The 27,012-nt window shown below is 35.3% G+C and overlaps 2 protein-coding genes across 2 annotated transcripts; one reads left to right on the top strand and one right to left on the bottom strand.

Moving 5' to 3' along the window:
• The first annotated feature begins 1,349 nt into the window (after positions 1-1,349).
• Positions 1,350-16,250, top strand: LOC134797153 (uncharacterized). The gene is made up of 3 exons (XM_063769402.1): positions 1,350-1,435; positions 11,333-11,548; positions 14,915-16,250. The coding sequence occupies exons 2-3, from the start codon at positions 11,531-11,533 to the stop codon at positions 16,226-16,228; spliced, it is 1,332 nt and encodes a 443-aa protein (XP_063625472.1). The 5' UTR covers positions 1,350-1,435; positions 11,333-11,530; the 3' UTR covers positions 16,229-16,250.
• Positions 16,251-19,316: 3,066 nt separating this feature from the next.
• On the bottom strand, positions 19,317-24,281 carry LOC134796946 (acyl-CoA Delta(11) desaturase-like). The gene is made up of 4 exons (XM_063769140.1): positions 24,086-24,281; positions 21,995-22,157; positions 21,131-21,304; positions 19,317-19,752 (listed from the first exon to the last, which is right to left on the bottom strand). The coding sequence occupies exons 1-4, from the start codon at positions 24,279-24,281 to the stop codon at positions 19,317-19,319; spliced, it is 969 nt and encodes a 322-aa protein (XP_063625210.1).
• Positions 24,282-27,012: the final 2,731 nt, after the last annotated feature.

Raw genomic sequence — 27,012 nt, 5'->3', positions numbered from 1 at the left:
GCGAGATTAATTGATTCGTTTTTTGCTCATTAATATTGTTTAAAGTGTAATATCGATAGCCTATTATACAGTAAACTAATGTGGTAGTGTGCAGTGAATGGAGAATTTATCTTGAAGCACGTTTAACCATCATTTTGGAGTCTACGGCCGGTTGTCCACGTGTTTCTTGTAAAGCCCGCTATCGCTTTACAAGAGCTAAATCACCGTACACTGTCTTGTACTAACCGTACAATTTCAATCGTTTTACCCTGCTACTACGACCTTGACACTGGCGAAATAGCCCCAATGGGCTGAAGCCATAATTTTAAAAGAATGAATGAGCGTAAGCGATTGGCATGTTGGCTACGTTGTTAAGATGAAAATGAAGAGTCATACATTTTAGAGTACTTATTAATTTTTAATTGGTTTGTAAAGTCATATGACTTAATATCTAGTCTATGATTATAACTAGGACTAGATTTAGTACCTATCAGATTTAATTACTAAGCACGCTTCATGTAAATTGACTATGACGGAATTACATAAATTATATCGCCAAAGATGCTTTAACGATACAATAATATTATTAAGAACCTTCCTTAATCATAGCTTGTCAGTTGAAATCTACCTACTAAAAAATATGACTACAGTGTTTCTATGGGTTGTACAATTGAACAAATATTTTAATACCATAGCAGGAAGAAATTATGTAGATTGACGACTTACTCGTACCTAAGTCCAACGGGATAGTGTTTTAGGAGAGGCGATATGCTGAGAGTGGCCCAATTGGGAAGTACATTTACTTTACTTTTTTTGTGCTTAGTAAGTTTAATTGCAACAGCTTCCGATGGTATACATGGTTGCCCAAAAATACGTTACCAATTTTTTGCGTTAGACCAAGAAAAGTATGCAGCGATTTTGATAGCCCACGCAGTGCGAGCGTTATTTATACGTCATAATTTCATAGAAGTTTGACGTTTTAAATGACACTTGGACTGCGTGGGCTATCAAAATCGCGGCAGACTTTTCTCGGTCTGCCTCTATTACTTCGGCATATTTTTGATAATTTTAACAAATATTTGCGTTTGTGTATCAAAGTTAAAGGAGATACGTTTTGTTTTAGTTAAATGATTGAAGTGAAATTTTTAATGACATTTTGTAAAAGATGAAGAAGATGAAAAGAAAGAAAAATATTCCTAATATTTTTTGGTAACCTGTACAGTACTGGCGTTAAGGCATAAGTGGTCGGCTACGCGTTTGTAAAACCTATGGAGTTGCCTGCTTACCATTAGACAAACCGTGCCTTCATTTGTCTCTAAGTAAAAAAAGGTGAACCAACCGACAGGGTGTCGTCCCTGCTCCACTTGCTTAGAAAGTCCCAGTGAAACCGACGGGCTTGGAAAAGTGACAATGGCGGTAATACGCAGTTTGCGTCACGTATTAATGACACGGTCAGGTAAATTGAGAATTGAGAAACCAGCGAGGATGCGTGTAATGCAATCGCTGCATCGGGTGACGAGCGGAGTTGGGTTGCGAATCGGTTTTTGACCTTTCGTTAAAGACGTTTTTAAAAGGTTACCACCCTTTATGTATGTAATTAGTTAACCACATTTAATATGAAGAGGAGTTTTCCAGATAGTGTTTATTACGAGTCAATACTGAATTGCTAAGAAAGGTCTAATCTGGTTCTCACAAATTACGAAGTAGCTACATAAATATATCACCTCTATCATTTACATAATGGACGTGAGAGCCAATTTAAGACACCCATGTCAACCTTTAAATGGTTTAAAACAAGCCGAGTGAGTCTTTTATACATCATAATCATCCTCCTAGCGCGAGAGTTTGTCTCTACTGTGACACTTGACAGAGTCCACCTTTCCTGCTTTTCTCGTTCCACCTTGATCTATCCTGTAATAGGAATAATAGGAATATAACCGCGGCACATCACTAATCCTGAACATCGTTTTCAGCTAACCCACAGATCTTTGGCGATGGACATTGCGCCATCGCTGCCCTTGATTTGCCCGTTTTCTGTTGGGCATGGCAAAACAAAGCTAAGACCTCTATTGGCTACGTATTCAGGCAGCGTTTTATAAATGAATATATTTACCTAATTAACACGACATTGACTCGATATTTGTAAAAAAGTAATTAGACATTAAGTACCCGAACGTTAATTTATAGTGTAGTCGCATGTGTGTGTGTGTGAAATTGAAACAGTGAAAGCTCAGCTGGATCACAGGCTGGATTAAGCAAACAAAATGCGGTACAAGACTAACAAAACTTCAGGCATTCAACTTTTACTAGCCTCTTTCCAAACTTACAAGCACAACTAATAATTATGACGACAATCCTTATTGTATTAGACTTAAAGTTCAAGTTTGAACGAGTATTAGTTTTGTAATGTAAAATGAATAAAAGCTAGGATATATGAAAATAGATTACACTGCTCAACGCTGCACTAAATCAATATGTCACTAAACGTCTGCATCTTCATAGGTTTTTTTTCTGAAGTCCTGATAAAAAAGTCGTGTCTACTTTATGATGCCGTAATACCTTACTGTACCTACCAATAACAAGCTTTAAAAAGAATGGTAATATTGCAAAGAAGATTCAAATCAAAAGATAAAAAGAAGTGTATCTATAAAATTCAATTTTATATCCTAGTGACACTGCCCCAATAGTTGCAATAGCCAATAATTAATTACTAACAATCCTAAATTTAATTATTGAAATTAAGGTGTCACATACAAAACAACGAGGTTTACACAAGTGGGAAATTTTTCAAAAAAAATTAAATGGAAAGTTATTTCAACAATAGTATTTTGGTAAACTTAGATTTTTCTATCGTGATATAATGTTATGTTGAATAATAGTTTTTGGTCTGGTAGATGTTCGTTTCGCTCAGAAGCAATTTCTTTTAGACAGTAACCTACCTATTCCCAAAGAGCACACAGACAGTCCGAATATAATATTATTATCGATTTTCCTTCATTCCGCTCTACAAGTGTACAGCTTTGTCAAAGTATTACTAATTTGAGTATTGAATAACCACAAATAAGCCATTAGCGAGTGTAAAGTACCTCTTACCTACTTGTGCATATAATTCGTACACAAATATCCTGTTACAAATGGGTAGCTAAGTTTTTGGCGAATATGGTTTAATTACCGACAATTCTCCATTACTACAACTTGCCTAACTTAGGAGCAGGAGTGTAGTTAGTAACTAATATAGAACATGTGTGGAATGGGTCTCGGAAATGCTCCCATTTTATTCGTATATCGAACACGGGAAATACACATTTTTTATCTTTTCAAAGTTCAAACGCAACGGACATATAATAATGGGTTTTTATAGAGAATCAGCTAAAATAAACGTATGAAAATAATGGCCTTGCATGGCTCGGCCCTTTCGTTATCTACTTATCACGCTCAGCCGGCAATTCCTTGTTTCCTTTTTGTATTAACGTAATATTAAGCGCTGTCATACTGTAAACGTAAACATAGTGTAAGTAAACGTGATACTAAAAATAAAGAGAATAAAATTACTACTTCATTTTGGTCATAATGGTAATCAATATTGAACACAGGTAAAGGTAGGTATTTAGATAAAGCACGCGTAACATGGCATATAACATGACAATCAACGCAACACGTCCTACACTACTTCTACACTTTTAAATGTAAAAGATACAGTCAGCTTCAATAGTAGTGGATGAGACTATGCGTCGAAAGTACCTACCATTCTCTAAAAGATTTGTAAAAAGAGATATAGCTCTACATAGGTATATGTAGGACAATTATAGTGTAACATATAGTATTAAACGCTAACGTAACTCGGGCACGCCAACATTGTCAGTAAAAAAAGGCGCGATCAAACTTTGTCGTTCCGCCGCGCCTACAATTTTCATATTTCCCGCCTTTTTCTACTGAGAAAGCTAGTTCGCCAGAATATTTTATCTGTATTTATAAAATGATTAGAGGGTGGCAAATATAAGTATAATTGTCATGGCTGTAAAAATGTATAATAAGTTACCAAACAAAATCAAAGACGAAAATGTAGAGCAAAAATTTGTAAACCAATTAAAAGAACTCTTAATATCAAAATGTTACTATAAGGTTAAAGATTATTTAAATGAGTCTATTTTATGAATTTTATTATTACTTAATTTACTATATTCGCAATTTGCCAATCCAATTATGTATATTCTATTCTATTGACATGTTATATTACTCTTGATACAATTTATGTGATTAATGATATTAATTTTAATTTTAATTATGTATTATGATTACTTAGTACTAGAAATGTAAAAATGTAAAAAAATGTAGACTTAATAATGTTGCAGTGCCCTAACAGGGTGTCATGTACCTACAAATGTATTTATTGTAACACCTGAATTCTAATGAACATGATAGCAATAAAGAGATATGAATATGAAATACTTTTGGTGCACTGTTTCATCCGCTATATTGAAGCAGACTGTACAGTTAGAAACTATTTTGCCCTATTTTAGACGTTCCGCCGTACATAATTCTCTTATACAGTAACTGCTATTAAAAGTATTAAGAAATGCTTCTTTAGCTTTTGTTAAAATACAATTTTATACGTTTTGTACGCCTGGCGATGGCGCAATCGGACATCGTTTTCGACTTTTTCTATAGATGCCACGCACAATGGAATTATAAACCATAAAAATAGCGCAGACTTTACGATGATTGCATTTAATTATTGAAATTAAAATTTTATACACAATGTCGTCTTTTGAATAGATCAAATGAAGACCCACGATCGGGTTATCGTTGAAAAGTTGAGAACCTTAAGGCCGGAGCCCCACTGCTGCGCACGCTACATCCACGGCCCACGTTTTAATACAAACCGTGGGCAAGCCCACGAAATTTTGTATAGGAACGTGGGTCGTGTACATAGCGTGCGCCAGCAGTGGGGCTCCGGCCTAAAAGCTCGACCCCGTGAATGTTCAGTAAAAATTTATTTCGGTATATGTATCATATCTTATTAGGACCGGATTCCCCATAGGTCTACAAGGCCCGGGCCATGGGCCCAGGCCTAGGGGCCCAGGCAACTTAGCAATGGTTTTGAGATGGAGAAGGGGACCCCTTAAATTCTAAGTACAGTCGACGTCAAAGATTTGTTTACATATCTCGCCTTATTACGAAGGAGACAGTTGCAAAAGTGTAAACATATTTTTGACGTCGACTACACCATTAACACCATACCATGCCATACCAAGTGCCTAGGGGCCTTAGGTAGGTATCTAAATCCGGGCCTGTATCTAATGGTTGTAACGTAATATGTAATAAAGACCTTAAAGTAATAAATTCCTCTCTCCTTTTTTAGCCAAAAATCAAAGACATGCACTTTTTTGCACTAAAACTTTTCACCATGTTTAAAAGGTTTGATTCGACCGGGAATGGACATTTGTGGCGCTCACCAAACTACAAATTCTTGTCAAAGATAACATACGGTGCATTTACGTCCTTTTTATTGCTGTGCTACTAAAATAATGTAGGTAGTATGAAAAAATATGTGTGACGTTCCACGGAAAAAGGTACCTTATGAGGGTTTCTAGTTTCGGAGATATGAAATGTTTTGTAAAGAGGTGAAAAATGCTCAATTTTTTTTTATTGTGTGATCTGAAACCTTAATGCGTAACGTTTGTTTACCTGTTTTTATTTTTGTTATAAGTTAGTTATAAGCCTAGTAATGTCGTCTCAGAGTTTAGTAGAAAAGGTACCTTATGGAAAAAAGATTGAAAATTCCCAAAAAAACTAGTCAATACGGGAAAAGAAGTTTGGTAGAGAACTGTATTAGCATTCTGCAAAACTAATTTGATAATTTCAGTTCTGGTTGGGGCGCCTCGCAAATATTATAACCGTACATCGACCGACATTACAAATCCAAGTAGCCTGCTATTATACCAAAGTTACTCTCGTCAAGTCTTTCTTAACTAGAATAATCTTCATTTGGTTTGGTCGCATGCAGTAAATCAGCCATTGGTTTGCTGAAAAATGCCAATACCCGACGCATTACCTTATGGAATATCTGAGGTCATTGAACCTCAATGCCGCTTATCTTCAATAGCAACCGAAATATATTATTGATAAGAAATAGACGATTTATACCATCTTAACCCCAAAATATTATTAGTTTATCCTAACTGTTCCATCATCATCATGCCTCATCATGTAACTTAATCACAAGGTACCTTTTCATTACATACAAATTATTGGTCTTTTTTAAGATTATTATGACGAAGAACTAATTAAATTTGGGGCAGTTTAATGTAAATTAATATTTTCTATTCATAAAAGATAAACTGCAATATGATTGATATTTTGTAGTGATGTATTATTAGATTTATTTCCATAAGGTACCTTTTCGTAAATGTATGGAGCAAATACTGTTATTGTTATGTAAGTTTAAAGTGGCATAAGGGGTTAAATATAGTATTTAGTTGGGGTTTTAGGATTTATTTCATTTGAATGACAGAATTTCTTTCATATGTGCTCAGAAAAATTGATTGTGTGTCACATTAAAAGTAAAAATATTCAATTTTGTGATTTTATATGAAAAAGTCAGAAAATACATTTTCACCTCTAAATCGGTATTGTTTTTTGCTTAAACTGTCTGTCAGTGTCGTTTTCTAATAGATAAAATTTAAATCTTGAGAGCTCATTGCAATCAATCGTGAAAATGAAATAAAACTTTATTTTCAAGAGATTGGCTAGTATACACATAAATCAGTCGATATCAAAAGTTTCTATTTGCATTACAGAACAAGTCGCAATATTTTTTTAATCTCACATATATAAGGTATTATTATTTGTAGTCAACTATGTAACTTACTTCAGGAACATAGTTTTTTAGGCGGCTAAACTTAAAACTTCTCTATCGTAAAGTTGCTAATTTCACAACATTATTTTCAAAAAATCATATCTCTGTAACTACGCAACCTAGAAGGTTGATCTTTTGTGTTATCGATAGCTTATTTATTGTAGATTACTGGGGTATGCATAACTCCATACCCGCCATAAGGTACCTTTGACCGTGGGACGTCACATGTGTTCCGTTTTGCTAAACTATGGTTAGCTAAAATGACGTCATAATAGTGTGCAAATTATTTTAGCGAGCTCTGTTCCACGCTTGGTTTTTGTTTCGACACCACATTTAACAGTTATGTCGAAAAATAGGTAATTAGCAGTGAACAGAGCCTATTCGAGAATGAACGATGCTAATAATTTGTATGCTAATTACATTATTACCACATACCAGGATGTAACGATTATAAGTATTATAACATGTGACGCTTTAAGCTTATTTTTTATTAGTGCTTAAATAAGAAAATTTCGAAACGAACAGATTAGTCGTGTCATTGTTTTTTTAACCGACTTCAATTTCATAGAAGGAGGAGGTTCTGTATTCGGTTGTGGCTATTTTTTTTTTCTATGTACGTTCACCGATTACTCCGACATCCGTAGTCCGATTTGAGTAATTCTTTTTTTGTTTGGAAGAAGTTACCTCCAAGGTGTTTCCGTATTATTTTTGGTTCTGGTCTGATGATGGAATCCATGAGGAATTGAGGGAACTCCTCAATTTTTAAAGGCACGTGTTAAGTGATTTCGGGGTTTTCTAAAGTAACTCGAGCATTTGCTTCCGAAAACCACCAATTTGATGTACTGTAGCCTTACCACGAGTTTGACATTGACATATTCGCTAACGTCTTATGCATCTAAATGTAACTTTTTATGCATCTCGCTCACACTAAGGTTAGTACGAGCGAGATGCATAGGAAGTAAGTTACACACATGCTAGCGAATATATCAATGTCAAACTCGTGGTAAGCTGGTAAGGCTGATCGGGGGTTAGGGTTAGGAGTTAAGGGGTCAGGGATTAAGGGGTCGGGGAATGGCGGTTGAAGGGTTGCTGGTTCAGGATCGAGGGGTTCCTGGATCAGGGGTTGATGTGCTGTGAGGTTGAGTGATCGGGGGGCTGAGGGATTGGGTCAGTAGCGGGGCGGGCGGTTGGATTTAGTTGACAGGAATTATAATTTCCCAGACGGACTCAAGAAAATTCCTGATTACATATTTACTAAAGTAATAGGTACACGAATTTAGTGTTAAACATGATCTTGTTTTTCATTCATGCGTCGCGCTCTTAACAATGCGTTAAAACTAAAAATGGTAAAATAAAAACTTTTTACAAAAAAAATGAAACCGACTTCAAAAAGGATGAAATAAAATATTATCCTTTTTTATGTCTATGCGTTACCAACAGATATGTTTGAAGTCGGTGCCAAGCCAAGTAGTAACAATATTAGTCAAAAATAATCAGCTTTATGGCTATAAATCCCATTAGAACTGTACTAAATTATAAATGTGTAAAGAATTTTGTCTGCCTCTTTGTCGCCTTTTCATGGCTAAACAACTGAACCGCTTTAGGTGAAATTTGGCAAGAAGGTAAATTCCTTGAATTGTTTTATATTTTGAAATGTAGTCCTCTGGATAAGGGACGGGAAATAACTCAGTCCCAATCCCACACTTGCGTGCTATAGACTGTTCGAGCATTAGTAAGAAATGCTCTTTAAAAAATACGACGGCAAAAAAATGCATTTATATTTACACTAATGTGCCGAAAAACATGGTACGGACTGCACCAAGAAGGTTTGATCGTGTGTTCTGAGGTGTGTTCTTAGGTCCAGTCGACGTCAATGATATGTTTACACTTTTGCACCTTACTCCTTTGTAATAAGGCGAAAAGTGTAAACATATTTTTAACTTTAATTTTAACAAGCAGAAACGTCTGCGAACGATGCTATTAAGCTTAGAATTAATTTAAAAGTGGAAAAAATTACTGTCTTGGGTGAGACTTGAATTCACGACCCCTGGATATTTTTAACGTCGACTGTACCTAGAGAAAGTACGTTCATTGTCGTCGTGTAAGGCAATCCAACGTAGGTAACCTTATCGAATCGCACCAAAGTCATGGTATGCTTCAAAATTTGGCTTGGCACCGACTTCAAACATATCAGTTGGTAACGCATAGACATAAAGAAAAGGATAATATTTTATTTCATCCTTTTTGAAGTCGGTTTAATTTTTTTTGTAAAAAGTTTTTATATTCTATTATAGAGCTCAAAAAATATAAAAACATAACTTAATCACAATTACCTAAACGGGGGAAGTGTTCAACATTAACTGTACCTACATAACTTTTTTGTTAGGAAAAAAGGAAGAGCTTGCGCATAAAATAAAATTTTCTTTCTATTAGCCACTTTTTCTGCTAACTCTAATCTTTACGACGTAAATGTATAATATAACTACCCACACGGGGAAGCAACAAATTAAGTTTACGTAAAACGGTCTCAGATTAAACTATCGCAGTGTTACTTGTATCGTAATCTTACCAAATCTTACTCAATCGATCTAAATGAAGAGCTTTCTAATAAAAAAAGTTGTGAGCTTATTTATAGTTTATTTACAAGATGTTGAAACCGAAAGCGTTAGCCCTTTACATCTTTCATCTAGCAGCTGCACGTCATAAACAGAAAAGATGCACGTTGCTCTAACACAAAACACTTCTAATGCAATGCATAAGTAGGTACTAATACGAGTACGTTTTAGTTTTGGTTACTTACTAACAATAGGTAGGACAGAAGTACCTTTTGTGGACACTGTATGTACCCTTTGTGGTCATTTATTCTCTTAATATACCTACGATAAAATTAACATATTTATTATATACTATTACAAACTCTATTCGTCACCGTATAAAGATTTAAAACAAAAAAAAAACTTTTAAACTGGAGAAGAACGGAGCAATGGTGGCCTAAATCGGTACTTCTGTCCTAGTTCCTTCATAAATAAACAGTGTTTTCACCTGATACACTGAGGAATTTGAGAAATCTTAACCTTTTTTCTTGGTGATCATTGTAGTTTCTTGAATGCGGCTTGTTTTAGTTTCATTTAGAATATTGTAGAAAGAAAACGCAGCAGCAGAAAATGAGTAACTTTTGTCAAAAAAAAAAAAACAGAATTCAAAGTTGAATTTGACTGACATCTGCTGTTTGGGTGTTTTCTACCTACGAAATAGACTTACATATTTCTATTTCTCTCGGGATAGCTTTGTAAATAACATGATTGGAAAATAAGATATGTAACTGTTTGAAAGGATTGTCATCAAAAACGCGTACGTAATCGAAAGAGTGTAGTACTACCAATAGGTAACGTGGGATGTACTACCAATAAATGCCACTTCACATCATTTTGTAAGTATCATTTACAGCTATTTCGACGTCTCATATTTCTTTTGTGACATAACAATGTCGGATCGCGATGAGAGGTCTGATCGGGCCCTAAAAGTGGTTCATCTTAATAATTCGGCCATTAAGACGCAATCGATCTTGCCAATTTCGTAATATACGATGTAAATATTACGATTTTCTATCCTGTAATCGCTTGGCTGTAATAATAACTGCCATTCTTCATAATTGACGGGTTTAAAGCTACAAGATGTATTTATCCGAATTGGTTCGATAGAACATTCAAATTGCCGCAACGTAAATTGTTCATTGTCTTTAAGGGATAGGTTACTTTTATATAAGTCAGATGAAAGAATTAGAAATGCATGCCATTACAGAATGATATCATATTGTGTTATGAAGTTTTTTTGGACATCTATGATACTAATTTATATGTTATCCAAATTAAATAATTAACAAAGTATGTTACCTATTCTTTATTCTAATTTCAAATTTGAATCAAGATCACCATGGTATAATCCAATTTATTATCAAAAGGGATCCCGACCCGGGAGCCGACTCCAAGTGAATGGGATAAGCCTCCCAATGAGTAATTTTTAATGATCAGAAAAATGAGATACAAAAAGGTAGTATAAACTATAATACTCTATTTAATATCTTGACAGGAACTTTTCCGAATCTATGTATTAGGATCATCATTATCAACACCGTGTCGGAGCAGCCGATCGCCTTTCTTGTACTTCAATATGTAGAGTAGTGCGGTATTTAACAACACAACGCCAATACTCCGCACCACTTACAAACCGGGCAGCCGGCAGAACGCATTTGCGCGGTACCTACAACAATTTAGAAAAAGTTCGTACAACTTTTAAAATCATATTCGTTAAATTTCAATGCATACCTGTCACAAATTAAAAAATTAAACTGTCACTTTTCCCGCGCAGCTTTTTCTCTAAATGCAAACCATAGACAAATGAAAATAGTTTTTCTAAACGCATACGTCAATTATCGAGTGTGGTCATTGGAGGAGTCATCGATTTTCTTTTTAACCGATGGTTTTGAAATTATAGGGTTTCCAACGGCTCCGCTTGCATGGACACTGATGGATATGAGGACAGTGTGCAGTTGACGTCGTCATGAAGATGCAATGACTTCGGGACCAGCTGTGTGGTGTTATTGAAGTGCTAGCCATAGACAAAGTGCCCATGTTTAGTGACCTTTCGGGAGTTTCTTGGGATTCGTGATCTAGCTTCTCTTCTAACTTATACATGATGTTAGTGAAGCAGGTAAGAGAGTTGTTGTGTTTTATTCATAGCTATTACTAAATAACTACGTAACTACATCACATTATTTGAAACTAATTTAATTGACCGAGAATACATACATTATGGTTATTTGGAAAACTTTAAAACATATTTTATGACTCATTCATATTGTAAAAAAATATGAATATAAATGAAAGTAACTTTAATTCATAAAAAGAGTAGTCATTCTGCTGCCATGGTAATCTCATTAGTCGGTTTACTTTTATTCTGGATATGAATACTTACCTATAGAAGTTCCTATTAATTGTACGTCTTTGATATATTTGTACGTCTTATAGCAATATAAAGTGCTTTAATACAAAGAAGCATTGCTTTTAATTATTATCGAAGTACTTAATTAAGCCTTAATTAACGCCTTTGAATTTTGAATACCTAAGGTAAATGTCCTAGTATTTGACAACATAATTTCAATAATTGACAGCCCGTTTGTCACCTCTATTGCTTGAAATTAAGATTGAAGGTGGTAGCTATTGGCACAGTATCCAGCATAAGACATTTACATAATTTAGCATTAATTACCAAGAATCAAGAGGTTGAACTGTAGCTGGTCGGAGTAAGGAAGAAAGTACTGTTTTTACTGATATTTTATCATACTTTTAACTGATCAACTCAATTAAACGCCAGAAAGTAGAATAATTAATCTGGAGAAAGGACACGAAGTATTTGTGACACATTATAATTATGCCGTGTATGTGTTTTGCATTTAAGAATTAATATTATACCTAATCATACACTCTATCTTTTTTTATTTTGTATTTATATCATGAATGTAGAATGCTTTCACGCTTATTAAGCGTGAAAAAAGGGCCACACTTACCTATTCTTATATATGTTGCGGCACAAGACAATTATGCACATATTATACTGTGCACTGCACACATAAATCATTGTGCAAGAAATTTTGATATGGGAGAAAATGTTGATGACTTGATAAGAGTCAAATATTCCCAAATCCCAATTTCAATATCGCCCGTGACATACCTACACTATGTAAAAAACACACTTGCCTTAAGGTAAAACGTTAGGTAAATACCCATAGTAAATGAGATAGATAATCCTACTGGAGTTACGGATAAAACAGCTTGTATTTTTAATATACTTAACTGCAAAATACGCTTTTTTGAGCCGCAATGTATTGGGTGGGTACATAACCATAATTTGTGACAGTTTGGTAAAATATTGAATCAATTAATCGATAAAGCCATGACTGACGAACAGGGATTTTTGAGATTTATTGGCAATCTAACAGATAAGACGTGTTCGTACACAATAGCAACGCGACATTTAAGTGTCCATAAAAGTCGTAAACTACTTTATATCACATATAAACGTATCATTAATATAAAAGGTACTAAAGATCCTACGAATTTGGAGCAAAGTCGTTGACACAAAAACTTCAAGAAGACCTTTAGTTGCGCAAAATTGTTTTGAGGTAACAAACAGGTTATTTTTACATCTCGATTAAGTATAACTTACTGTAATAAAACTGTAGCGTGGGATTGGGAAGTGATTATAGTATTTTTATTATATTATTTGATTGCGGTTAAGTGCTGTGAACGCGTTTATTCGATTAGCGACCATTTAAATAAAAATAACTTGGAAATTCTTTTAAACTTGCAACACTCACACAACAACTTCATGAATATTTCTTTCATACTTGCTGTTTGTTCTGTTGGTTAATAAGAATTGATACTATTACTAAACAAAAAGGACTATTACTTACTAAACTAAACTTTTTTTAAATAATGTTTAATGTCAGAATTGGATAAATTATGAGCTGAAACCTATTTCACACATATAGATACCTAACATAAAATATAATCAAATTAGGCTAAAATAGTGATTATTTCTACTTATTGCTGCTCTATTAAAATATTGCATGCTATATATTTAAGTATATATTCACTAATTAATAAGGTACCTAGTTACTTACGTAGGTACAGATTTACTTACAGTCTTACTCCATTATTTGTAAAATAGGCGTTAACTTTTTTTTATTAATAGTTAAAAGTAGGGTAGGGTAGGGTAGGGTAGCAGGGTCATTGCGCTGTTTTTAATCCAATTATAGGAGTTGTCAGCTTTGTAATACGAAAATAAGCTTAAACGTATTATACATATTTGTTTTTATTACTTAAGTATATTGTCTACAAGGTTAATCTTACGTGATAATTTATACTATTTACCTACGGCTTTTTTGTATAAGTACCTACTTATATATTTTACGTCACCCTAGGCCGTAAGTGGGATTTTCTGCCCGCTACGCGAGGAGAAAATTTCACTTCCTGGCCAAGGCAAGACGTAAAACTTTAGACAAACCACGGGCGGTAATTCGTAAAGCCCCAGATCGCATATTTATGGCACAAACACCTGCGATCTGGGGCATTCACGAATTCACCGCCCTGGGTGTGTAATGTACTATAATTCAAATTTTACGCAATTGTTGATAGCGTGTAGAAACGCTTATATACATAGAAAACATACTTAACTCAGAGCTGAACGGCAGACCAGTGCAATGATCCTATTGGACGCGTTTAACCGACTCATTAGCTAACTAGCTAAGCTGCCTAACTTTGCAGTTGTAAACGACTAAACGAACATATTAATTTTCATCCGCACAAATCATCGCCATTCGTTCTCTAATGGTGCGACAACTTAAATTGATGTGAGATGACATTCCGTCTTAGTTACTACCGCCTAGTATGCTTTGACAACACACACAAGCATGTACCTAATAGCCATAAATAAATTATTCGCCATCATATTAGTACCAATACAGACGTTGCATGCTATGTGAACCTCGAAACAAAAGGCGATTTCGTTTCACAAGACCTGACTTTCAATTAGGATTCAAACGGCCACTTGATATCTATAGAAATTGTATCCGTTTCACACATCAATCATACAGAATACTTTGACTGACGTATTTGCAAAGATTACCGACAAAAAAACCAACAATGTGACTAACCTACGATTAGTTACGAAACTTATATCATCAGCTTACTAGATATGCGGCTGATTACATCGTCGCGTCGAAAATGTAACAATAATGATATAGTGGCGAATTATGGTGACCGCATGTGTATAACATAGGATGAAAGCGTTGGAATCTTTTAACCACATAAATTACGAGTAAAAGCTAGCTCCCGTTTCTAAGTACTCCACAAAGCCAACTGGTTTCGGTTGCAATCTATTTTTTGCCGTTCACCTGTTGGACATAAGGCAGCAAGCGCGCGCGGCACGCCTCTTCGGGCCATGTTTGGGCATGTGGTGCAGTGGCCACGCGCCTCGGACATCCACCTTACTCACATCACACGCTTTTACTTTCAGGTTGCCCTTGTGTGCGTCCTGGCCCTCGTTGTCGCAGCTGAGAAGAAAATCGAGTTGCAAGACATCGAAGATGACAATTTAAAAAGTGAAAAAGAAAAGGACTTGGATCAGAAATCAGAACCTCGCTCACAAACTGTGATTCCAGGCACTGCGCCTGGATTATTACCGCTGGAATTCTTCAAAAATGGCCTTCTAAGTTATTTTGAAAATCCAAACCCGGTTCAGCAGCCCAGATATGTTCAGCAATATGCAGTGACTGAGCCACCAGAAAAACCTCCAACGCAAATTGCATCTCCTAAATCTCAGTACGGAGCACCTTCTACTCAGCAAGCAATGGTTGGCTATCTATCCAATGTCCCTATGCAAATATATCTAGTCCCACAGTATTACAATGAGAATGGTGAGCAGGCAGCTAATAGTCAGCCGGGAGTTCAATACGCTGCGCCAGTAGTCAGTCGAGTCAACGCCTACCCTACAGCACCAGAAGCAATACAGCCTCCACAAAATTTTATAGAGGTTCCAGCCTACGTAACCCCAACGGGAAAAACGTATATCCAGCAACCATATGCTTACGTGAGCTATGCTGCTCCGTCTACTGTGGCTCCCGTGCAGGCTACCGTTGCACCAATGGTATACCAAGTGCCGGTGGTACAGTACCCAACCGCTATAGCCGCACCTCCCGTTGCGCCTAAAGGATATTATCAGAACCCCCAATTCACCGAAACAAATAATGTTGAAGAAGTTCAAGAAAACGAAATCGAAAATCCAAAAGAATATTCAAGTCAGACAGATCAGCCTTACCCTAAACAGATTCCTGAATATCCACGATATTATTCCTCTCACGCTCCTCTTAGGGAAGATCCGCGGCACAATGTAATTTCTGAGCTTCCCCCACCGAACCCATTGCTCCTGAAAGGCCCACCGTCGCATTTATCCCACCTTCCTAAAGCATTGCCGATATTCCGTCCCTTATCAAAGCCAGTGTATGCTGCTGGAGGTAACTTTATCTCGTCAGCATATTCACCTAAACCGAGCGAAAGTTTTGGTATTCCCTATAAGCGAAGACCTATGTCTCTGCTTGAATCGTATGTACCCTCAGGGGTTCAGTTGGAATACATGAAGAGAGGCTACGCCAAGGACCCCATTGCAGCTTACGAAGCACTGTCCAGTCACCGGCATTACTCCCACTATCCTGCGCCTAGACATTACGAAAGAGGTTTCCTCCCCAACCAGATGTACCATACTGCTGCTGGAGGCATCACTTTCGGACACTTGAAAAGGACACCGAAGTTAGATAAATCATCACAAAATTAACTCATGATTTTTAAGATATAATTAAAACGTTTGAATTATGATGCGATTTGTGGTAGCACTGAACTGAATATGTTTGTAGATAATCATGTACTTTGTACAATACAACAGCTGTAATATAATTACTTTAAGCAATATTTAAAACATTTGAGTAATTATTATTTAGGTAATCGTTAGGAAATAGGTTTAATGTAACGAAAGATCAATTAAGACGTGCGCTTTGTAAAATAACGCTATTCATCGGTCAGTATAACGCGATTTTGTTTTGTTACATAATATGTTTTGAAATAAATATTTGTTAAATTTGTATTTTTTTATTGAGTTTTATTATAAAGATGGTTTATGCAGTTTTAGGTCACCTTATTTGTAAATTATATGACGTAGCTACTTAGTTCGCAAAGACACACGAGGACTGAATAATATACCTTTAATGCCAGGTTTTCGGGATATTTAAGTCGGCATAGTAGATATAGTTACTAAATATTTGATATAAATAACCCTTACATGTACCAAACATTTTTTGTTGTTGTTTGGAATGAATCTATTTACGATTTGAAGAAAAATTAAGAGAGTGCTCAGTCCATAATACCTTTTATATCGGTATGCAAGTAGGTACCTACATAGATTAATGTATCTATATTTTATGATCATAAGGAACGATTACATCCGCTTACAATTACAGCTAAAATTTTACAATTACGGCTTACAATTAAAGCTTAAAATTACAGCTAAAATCGTTCACACAGCGGAAAATGTTCAGGGAACTAATGGAAAATTATTAAATTTTATCATTTTAAGCCGTCGTATGGGCGAGCGCGGATCCGCGTACGAGGAAAATATTAGAAAAAAATAATCACGGCACACGAGAGGTTAAACAATATATAGTATATATATAATAATCAATCATAAGGAACGATTAAGGTAATCAAGTTGTCTACTCTTAATTTAAATTCCTTTCACGCTTAAAGTAAATCGGCCCGAATGCGGTGTGGTTAGACATATCAGTATGGACACCATAATAGTTCAGAGTAATTTTGCCCGGAATTTAATTTGCCATCCATTATAAGCACCGCCGTCCACAAGATTTAACCACGGTTAGCTAGGAAAAGAAGGATATAGCATAGCTAAAAGTAATGAAATTACCACAATCCCTCGTTTTTGCTAGAAAAAGTACCTAGGTGTTGAAATTTAAAATGATTTCAGGAAAATATGAAGTAGTACTTATGTAAAAGTAATTACTTAATTATTATTTCAGCATCCCGCAAAAAAATCCATTCATTTTTCCTAGCACATTATCATAAATAATTAATCACTGAATTTGGACTATTTTTGTTTGATACAACGGAATACAGGTACATAAAACATACTAAATAAATTAAATAACGTATTTAAAAAAACACAGAATTATTATTTATTTATTTATATTGATGGAAATGTCTGTGTGACTTCTGAGACAGAGTCTGACATACATAGTTTCCCGTTGGGTCAGTTAAGTTTTACGATAGAAGTTAAAGTTATGCTTACAGCAAAAATCGTTCACACAGCGGAAAAAATTCAGGGAACTAATGGAAATTTATTAAATATCATCATTTTAAACAATGAATACATTGCTTAGTTTGACGTCTAATAAATTAATATATTCATATTGATCAAATTGAATAAAAACTCAAATCCACTCTTGTTTAATTCTTAATTTAGCTTTATTCTATTATTACGTTTGCGATTATTTTAACTAAGGAACAGAATACCTACGGTAAATATGACTGAGAGGCAATATGTGAAAACAGATTTGAAAGTTCTGTTGTAGGTACATTAAGTAACCTATAATTTATTGGACCTACTACGGTTTTACACCATTATCTACTTGACTGGATAATAAACAGTTTAATGACCAATACAGCACTAAAAGGCCGTATTGGAGCTGTAATTTGCTTCCGCGTCGCGATCACGAGTGGTCAGTCTGATCCAGATTGCGTAAAAGGATCTCAGACTTCACGCAATCTGCGATTGGCCACGCCATAGATAAATTACACGCGTTCATGCAACATCCATGTTATTTAACGCGGAGATATATATGCTAGTTTTGGAACTATTAGCTCTCAGTCCGATAACGTATTTAGTACCCGAGTCTAAGAAAAATCGCTTGGATATTATAGTCCGCGAGTTTCGCGACCATCGAGGATTCGGGCGTGAGGAGAGTATGGCATAGTTCAGTACAACACACACAATTAAATCTTCCTATTTTTACAACCAGTAGTTAGTTTTGAGTATTTTAGAAACGAGACAGGTTATAGTATGGTTTATCTCAGGTGATTTTTTCGGGCTCGGACTCAGACTCTAATCTGTTAAACAAAAGGTATTGTTTCCTTTATGCAGTGGTTATACACTGCTTTAACTGCTAATAGCCCCGACATAAGTAACGGGAATAAGTTAGTTTAAAAAGCAAATTTACCAATCTAATTATATGGTTCAAATTCATGAAACAGCCCATTCAAAGATAACACGTTTTGTTCTCTGAACTAGCTGTCATATGAATTTGAACCTTAATACTATCAGGATAGTTGCTTTTTAAACGACATAGTTGCTTTGGCACGTGCTGTAGACAGCTCTTAAAAGAAACAAAGGCTTTTGTTTAACGGATTAGCACCCGAGCCCGAATAAATCATTTGAGATAAAGATAATTCATACTATGTATAGTAAAAAACACAAAAGGAGCAGCGGATGTCATCTCACTCTGGTTAGAGCTAAAAGTATAATGGTGAGTTAATTCGTCTAAATCTTTTGTTCTTGCAGTAATCAAGTAACAAAGATGAATACAGAAGATCAGATTTGCGGTAGACCCCAGCCCAACCTCTCTCTTATTGATTCTTCACACGCTGATACCTACTGCTAAACAGAAAAACAATTAACTTTAACGAAAAATAGTAACAATTAACTATTAAAACAACGAAAATACACGTTCCATACGAAACCCTTTTTTCTTCTAAATTTGTACGTTTACGGATACCTCCCAAACAGTATCGTTAGAATGTATATATGTGTATGCCTATCATATAAAAAACCTAAGCCGGTAAATTTTTCGAACCTCCCTTTACTCGCCCCGATGATGAGTTCCGTCCCCGGTTCTACTCACTCTTTTCGCAATCATATCAGGGGTCGTGTATTTCAAATCATAAGCCCAACCGATCCGCGCAAAGAAATCTATAAAATGAGTTGAAAAATTTATATAATCATTTCCAAATTCAGAGGATCGGTAGTCAAATGGAAAAGCGTGGTGGAAGTTGTGATATCCCTCTCCGGATGACATAAACGACAAGGGTACAATTTTTGTAGCCGATATATTTTTGTCGTAGGGTTTATTGCCGTACGCGTGCGCGATGCTATTGAGACAAAAAGTAACATTGGCGCCGAGCATGATTATGACGAGATGAACGTGGAACGCGTTGGATAGGGATTCATTCCAGAAGCACATTGGTATCAGTGTCGGGAGTATGAACACCATCAAAGGATTCAGGATTGCATAGAATCTGGAACAAAAATAAAATTAGATTATTTGAGCGTTTCTTTTATTTTTTGCCATTTTTATATATTGCGACCTTTTTTGCCACTTTTGTGTTATTTCTAGTCAGGATCGCGAGCCCTTTTCATCCTTATAGGAGAAAAAAGGTGTTGTACCTAAAATTTCCATACATTTTTCAATCAATCAATCAATCAATCATTTATTTATTTCTTTGAATGTGGTACATTAGTAAAGATGTAATAACACAATTTTGATCAGCACATCCTGCCTGAATAGGCATAGAAATGGTGAGTTTTACCTAAACTGCATGCAAGTTATGATTATGTACCTTAAATTATAAGTAACATCAAAAATATAAATCATAGAAGTCACAAGTAAACAATAATATCATTCAATAAAAGTATACAAATTAATAATAATTTAGGTAGTGAAATAATTATTTCTACGTCAAATAATAATAATAGTCAAGCCTAGTTTAAATTGTTAAGGAGCTTCTAGGAACTCTTTTATTGAGTAAATACATTTATATTTTATTAAATATTCTTGGTGCCTTTTCAAACTTTCCTTTTTGTTACCGCCATACAAAGTATATGGGGATATGGTAACACAATAGGAAAAAAACTCTGGGACATTTTTTTATCCCATTACGATTGAAAGAGCTCGTGATTCTGAGTAGAAATAACACAAAAGTGGCAAAAAAAGGTCACAATATATAAAACTGGCAAAAAATAAAAGAAACGCTCATTTTCGAGAGTTGACAGATTCCAAGTCAACGTAAAATTATCGTATAAGTACCTAATCTGTAAATTTAAATAATACTATTAGAGTCTATTGAAATGGTATAAACAGACACGGAAATTAATTAAAAATGGCACATCACACAGATTAATACGGGGCAAAACATTAACCATTAGGAGCATTCCAACTTAATGTCGAATAGGTACATGCGCTACTGTTTAAATAGTTATAAATAAATAATAATACATAAATATTATTATGGGACAATCTTACTCAAATGTGCTCAAATCGATTTAGTCCAACAGTAAGTAAGCTCAATAAGGCTTGTATTGTAAGTACTTGAAGACGATATGACTATATACTTACTTAATAGATAAATACTTAAATACATAGAAAATATCCATAACTCAGGAAGAAATATCTGTGATAAATACTCAAATAAATGCCCTTACTAGGATTCGAACCCGGGACCTCCTGCTTCGCAAGCAGAGGTACTACCGACTAGAAAATGCTACCAAGCCGATTTTACGTTGATGAATGATGATCTTTCATTATGTGAATACCTACTAAAGTTGTATGTTTGTCGTAGATACTTATAAATAAAACGCATTACTTAAGTAACTATCTGGTGGAATACTCATACTTACTTCTTCTGAAACCGTAATACCGGATTTTGCAGTAGATCCGATATGTCTATTTCTTTTCCCTTTTGAAGGCATTCCGGGTGTCTCTTTACCAATAACCAGCCAATGTGTGAGAAAAATAGTCCTTTCACTGAGCTGTATGGATCGGCATCAGTGTCGCAGTACTTGTGGTGCACTCTGTCCAACCAATCTTAATTAAACATAGGTATATAACGGATTATATTTATTGGATACATACTAGTAATGTATTCAGTAGCATTAGCTTATAAAGACTGTTAGCTTAATAGTCCTGACGCGAAACATATATTCTATTTTACATTGGAGAGCCTTTACACCTCGAAACTGAGCTTCAAAGCACAGCGAAGGCCGAAGGCCGAGCTCCGCGTAGGTCCGAAGGCCCGGAGCGTCCCTTACGAGTTCTAGTCCCTGGTGTTCACTTAATTATGCGGCAAATGATGATGATGGAATTTCCTTTTGTAGAATTACTCCTTTTGACTTACAGATTGATTTGGGAAGGGGAGCCATTCGAATTTTTGATGCAAAATTTTGACTTAAGGGGAATTTTAACTTCCTAAATCAATCTGTGAGTTAAAAGGAGCAACTCTTCAAAAGGAAATTCCATCATCATCAATTGCCGTAAATCGCACTTTTTTGTCGTGAACGCCACGGACCCGAAGGCCCAGCTGCGGGAATGAAGTGCTCGCATGCGGATCTTTTCATTCTAGTAAAAGTACTTCATTACTTTTTCCCTTTGGTAAACAAACTACTACATAACAACAGCACAAACTACAAGAAAACAATAACACGCACACCGCGGGGCCCGAGGGCCCCGCGCACAATGCAACCATCTAGTTAATAATCGTATACCTGTGATCCCTAGCCCAGTTGATGACGGTGGTCTGGCCAGTCATTGTATGCATCAGCATCAGCATAATCTGCAGCGGCATCTTGGCCTTATAGGCGCGGTGGGACCAGAGCCGGTGCACGCCCGCCGAGATACCATAACTTCCGGTTACGAAGATCAAAGTATCTGAAAATAGATAAATAATAATACAGTATTTGGTTGCTGATGGTAGCTGCAGATTTCTATATCAATGTCTTTAATGTCAAAATAACACATGTTAAAAACTACAATAAAATAGGCTACAAATATAATGACCACCAAAAAATACTTTGGTACCCTAAATAAAAAAATCATGCTTACCAAAAAAAAAATAATGAACACCAAAAAAATAAGGCCTAAAAATACAAAAGTACCACCGTTTTAATTGCGACTGCACTTCAAATTGTATTCAAATACCAAATATATTGAATGATCACCAAAAATCATTAATGATCACCAAATCTTGAAGACCAAATTAATGCGATATTTTCACCTAAATAAACCACTATGATTACCAAAAAATGTATACGTATTACCAAATAAAGTAAACTGATGCCAAAATTACTGGCCCCTCCCGCTCAACCCTCCGTACCCCGCACCGTATACCTACCTAACCTAACCTACTTTTCTAGTAGCATTTCGTTATGCTACTAGAAAAGTAGGTTAAACTGCTATCAGTTTGAACTGCTATCAGTTAAGTGGGTTAGGTTAGGTTAGCACTGCGACACTTACAGAAACGAAATAGTACTAGAAAAGTAGGTTAGGTTAGGTTTGAACTGTGACCTTTACAGAAACGAAATGCTACTATAAAAGTGGGTTAGATTAGGTTAGAACTGCGATCCTCACAGAACCGAAATGCTACTAGAAAAATGGGTTAGGTTAGGTTTCAACTGCGACCCATACAGAAACGAAATGCTACTAGAAAAGTGGGTTAGGTTAGGTTGGAACTGCGACTCTTATAGAAACTAAATGCTACTAGAAAAGTGGGTTAGGTTAGGTTTGAACTGCGGCCCTTACAGAAACGAAGTGCTACTAGAAAAGTGGGTTAGGTTAGGTTTGAACTGCGACCCTTATAGAAAAGAAATGCTACTAGAAAAGTGGGTTAGGTTAGGTTTGAACTGCGACCCTTACAGAAAAGAAATGCTACTAGAAAAGTGGGTTAGGTTAGGTTTGAACTGGGACCCATACAGAAAGGAAATGCTACTAGAAAAGTGGGTTAGGTTAGGTTTGAACTGCGACCCTTGCAGAAAAGAAATGCTACTAGAAGAGTGGGTTAGGTTAGGTTTGAACTGCGACCCTTACAGAAACGAAATGCTACTAGAAAAGTGGGTTAGGTTAGGTTAGAACTGCGACTGTTACAAAAATAAAATGCTACTAGAAAAAGGTGACGAAGTGGAATAATTAATTTAATAGGATAACGATATATTAAATATTTGCACATTTTTAATTAAAATGTGGTTACAGTTTTGGTGGTAATTTACTATTTTTGGGTTTACAATGATTATTTTGGTGTCCTTTTCCTTAATAGGATAGCAAGATGTAAAAATTTGGTTATCATTTCACGTTAAAATGGGGTTTGAAATTTGGTAATCATTTACTATTTTTGGGTTAATAATGATTAATTTGGTGTCATTTCCTTTAATAGGATAGTAAAATGTAATAAAATTGGTAATCATTTCACATTAAAATGGTGTTATGATTTTGGTGATCATTTATTATTTTAGGGTGGTAAAATATATTTTTTTGGTATTAAATTTTACTAAATCTGGTGATCAGTTAAATAGCAGCCAAATAAAAATACAAAATATACACCTAACACTAAATTAAAAACACATAACCAGATAAAGAAAAGATAATGGTAGAAGAGACAATTTGTCTTCGTCAGAATGCAGGTTTTAAATATGAATGAATATATTATATCTTCTTCTTCGTTCTTATTTTATTATGTTAGGACCTTACATTAAAAAAATATAGTGGCGCGTTTCTCGTTATCATCAAAACAAGGCAAGGTAAACGAAATGCTGCACGATTCCCGACACCGCAAAGCTGGAGTACTATAATATTACTCAACGTACTGAATACTACAGTGGCCCATTTAGCGGAAGTAAATAGCAAGTACACTCCGTACAGTGCTGCGATGTGTAGATATGCGAGGAGTAGTACCACATGGTACAATATAGTGTATTCCCGCTTCACTGCCTTCGGCTTTAGCCGTTCCTGTATTTTCTTGTCTGCTTGTAGAAAATCCTTGTCTTTCAAATTAGGTGCCATTTCTGTAATTTGTAGACTTCTGTAAGAAGAAACTATAGTAACTATAACTATAGTAGTAGCTAATAGTAAACACCCCTATGGACGTGGTCCCAATAATGAGACCCACACCACACCACAAATTTTGTAAAATAAGTATTTAGTTTAGTTTTTAAACATTTTACAACAAACAACACCAAAACTTTTTACCATAAACAAGACTCATAGAACTGCTTAAGTTTCACGTTGCGTTTCATTAATTACTGTTAGTTTTAAAATAAATGGCGCCATAGGTAATGGCCATCAGTGGAGAAAAAACTTAGTTTTAATTTGTTAATTACTTAAGTTGAAACCAATTGTTAGGCTTGCGTTGTGAAATTGTAAGTACTAAACGACGATATTATCATTATGTATAAATAGGTAGTTATATACCTACTTAGGATAGGAATCATCCATAACTCAGGAACAAACGTAAATATACATAAATGCCCTTATCGTGGTCCAAACTCGGGACCTCCAGCTTCGTAGGCAAGGTCACTACCGATTAGGCTAGGAGGCCATATGTGTATTTAGTAACGTGTATGTTGTTAGCAATAATACTTACCTACTGGATGTATGCCATTTTATTAAATATCAATAATCGTAAGAGTTGCTTGTCTAACAATGACCCTGACTATTCGGAAAATAGTATATATACTATTCCACCTGACAAAAACATCCGGTCAAGTGCGAGTTCACTTGACTCACGCGCCGATGGTTCCGTACAAATTTTCAATTTTCTCATGCAACTATAACTTTGAACCATACCTGTCCCAGCTGTCTCTATTATCCCACTAAACAAGAATAAAAGGGGATTAATGCAAAATTATTGTTTTTATATTAAATTGTTACACGAAAACATATCTAATCTTCATTTCGTTTAATCTCCCAGATATGATTATCTAATACCTTTAAAGGAGCAATTCTTGTTTATATATACAGTGTGGAAAGATAAGTCAGGCCCTGGAGGGAAACTACCTTAAATCCTTAAGCTGGCTCATTTTACTTAAAGGAGACATTCCTTTATTTGTAAAAAGAAAAAGAAACTGCATTCAAAGATTTTCTAAAACTCGCTTGCCTCGCCCGGGACTCGAACCAACTAAAATTAAAAAAACAAACACTCCCTATTTTATTATACTAATCGATAGTATTATTATTCAGGATAAAATTTCTCTAACAAACATTTGGTCTTAAAAATAAAAATGATCGTTAAATCTAACATTAACTTTATTTTACTATCAATTCCGCATAAAATCGATGCGGAGCATCCGCATGATGCGGATGTCGACCAAGCCGGTAACAGGAACGTATAAGCAGCGGCGCCGGCGGCGTAAGTGCTAGGTAATTTCGTCATTCGGCTCGATTCGGAAAATGAATTAGATTTCTACTAGACTTCAACAAGTTACGATACGGATAATTTAAAGATATTTGTAAGATAGATACGTCAAATTGGACGTTTCCGAGATTCTGGAGGTCCTCTTGAAAGTCGATATCTAATGTAGATCTAGTTGATTTCTAAATCGTCTCAAGATCTTGTGATTATCTCGAAATCCGAATAGGCCTGATTATATATAACGAAATCGTCTAGATCCCGAAAAGTCTGCCAAGTTACTGTTTATTAAATAAAACGCACCTATATTCTTGCTCAAATACTAAACGTTTTGTTTTTTTTTTTAATAATAAAAGCTAATAATGTATTATTTGACGTTTTTTAAGTACCAACTCTTGACATCCGCATCCGCGTCCACGGATGTGAGGCTTTAAATATCCGCATCCACATCCGCGGATGTCAAAAAATCTGCATCCGCAACATCCCTGCACTGTATATAAACAGTTTTGAATGATTCACGGTTAGTTTCACTTAAATAGGTTAGGTAGACTTATATCGACCGGGATGCGAATTTACAAAGCCAATACTGATAAGGTCCAGATGCGAACTGAACTGGATTAGCTTTTGTTTGGACAAAACTTGACCAAACCCTAATCCAGTACAGTACAGAAATTTACTGAAATCGTATAGACTTTGTTGGCTAAATTAATATGGATATTATTGCTACAAATGCTAATTTGTTGCGATCTAAACTTGAATAATATTTTAGTAATGACTCCGATTGTATTGTAATAATTACCGTTCGTGCTAATTACTTAAAAATGCCTATTTTTTTTTTCATTTAAGAACTATATCAGTTGAGATTTCTTATTAGGACATGTTTAATGTGAAATCGTAATACAATTATAAGTCGACTGTATTTTATAATACATTGGTACATAACGAAGTAGATGATTTATTTAAGGACCAAGATTTACTACGGTGTTCTGCCTTTTCTCCGAAGTTTTATTGTCCGAATTTCACTTGCCAAACAACTTTTCGCAGATGATTTACTTTGGCAACCAACATTCGCCAAATTTTCATCATGACAACGTTTTACTTTATAGAATTATTGTTAAGAGCGCTATTACATTTCGGCGTTGAGCGAGTTTAGGTATTTTACGCGCTGCGGCAGGCCGTGCGAGCTCAGTATGCCGATCCCTTCTACCACACTCGCACTACAATGATGGATTAAACATTCTTGATCCTTCGCGAAGCATATTGAAATCAACCATAACAACACTAACTGTACTTAACTTTTAAAGTTCTAAAACTGTTATTTGGTAAGTACGAAAATACTAAATGCAGTGCAAATGTACATAGGGGCTGTTCATAAATTACGTCATC

Source organism: Cydia splendana, chromosome 14 (assembly GCF_910591565.1).
Source record: "Cydia splendana chromosome 14, ilCydSple1.2, whole genome shotgun sequence".
Taxonomy (NCBI): domain Eukaryota; kingdom Metazoa; phylum Arthropoda; class Insecta; order Lepidoptera; family Tortricidae; genus Cydia; species Cydia splendana.
This window is presented reverse-complemented; position numbering and strand designations above follow the sequence as displayed.

Bases quoted from the DNA above. Each gene is read 5' to 3' on its own strand.
- LOC134796946 (XM_063769140.1), bottom strand. From the start codon at position 24,281: ATGGCACCTAATTTGAAAGACAAGGATTTTCTACAAGCAGACAAGAAA. The intron at 22,158-24,085 runs GTACGTTGAGTA...ATCTATTTTCAG, and splicing joins ATGGGCCACTGTAGTATTCA to ATACTTTGATCTTCGTAACC. The intron at 21,305-21,994 runs GTATACGATTAT...TTGGTTGGACAG, and splicing joins AACTGGGCTAGGGATCACAG to AGTGCACCACAAGTACTGCG.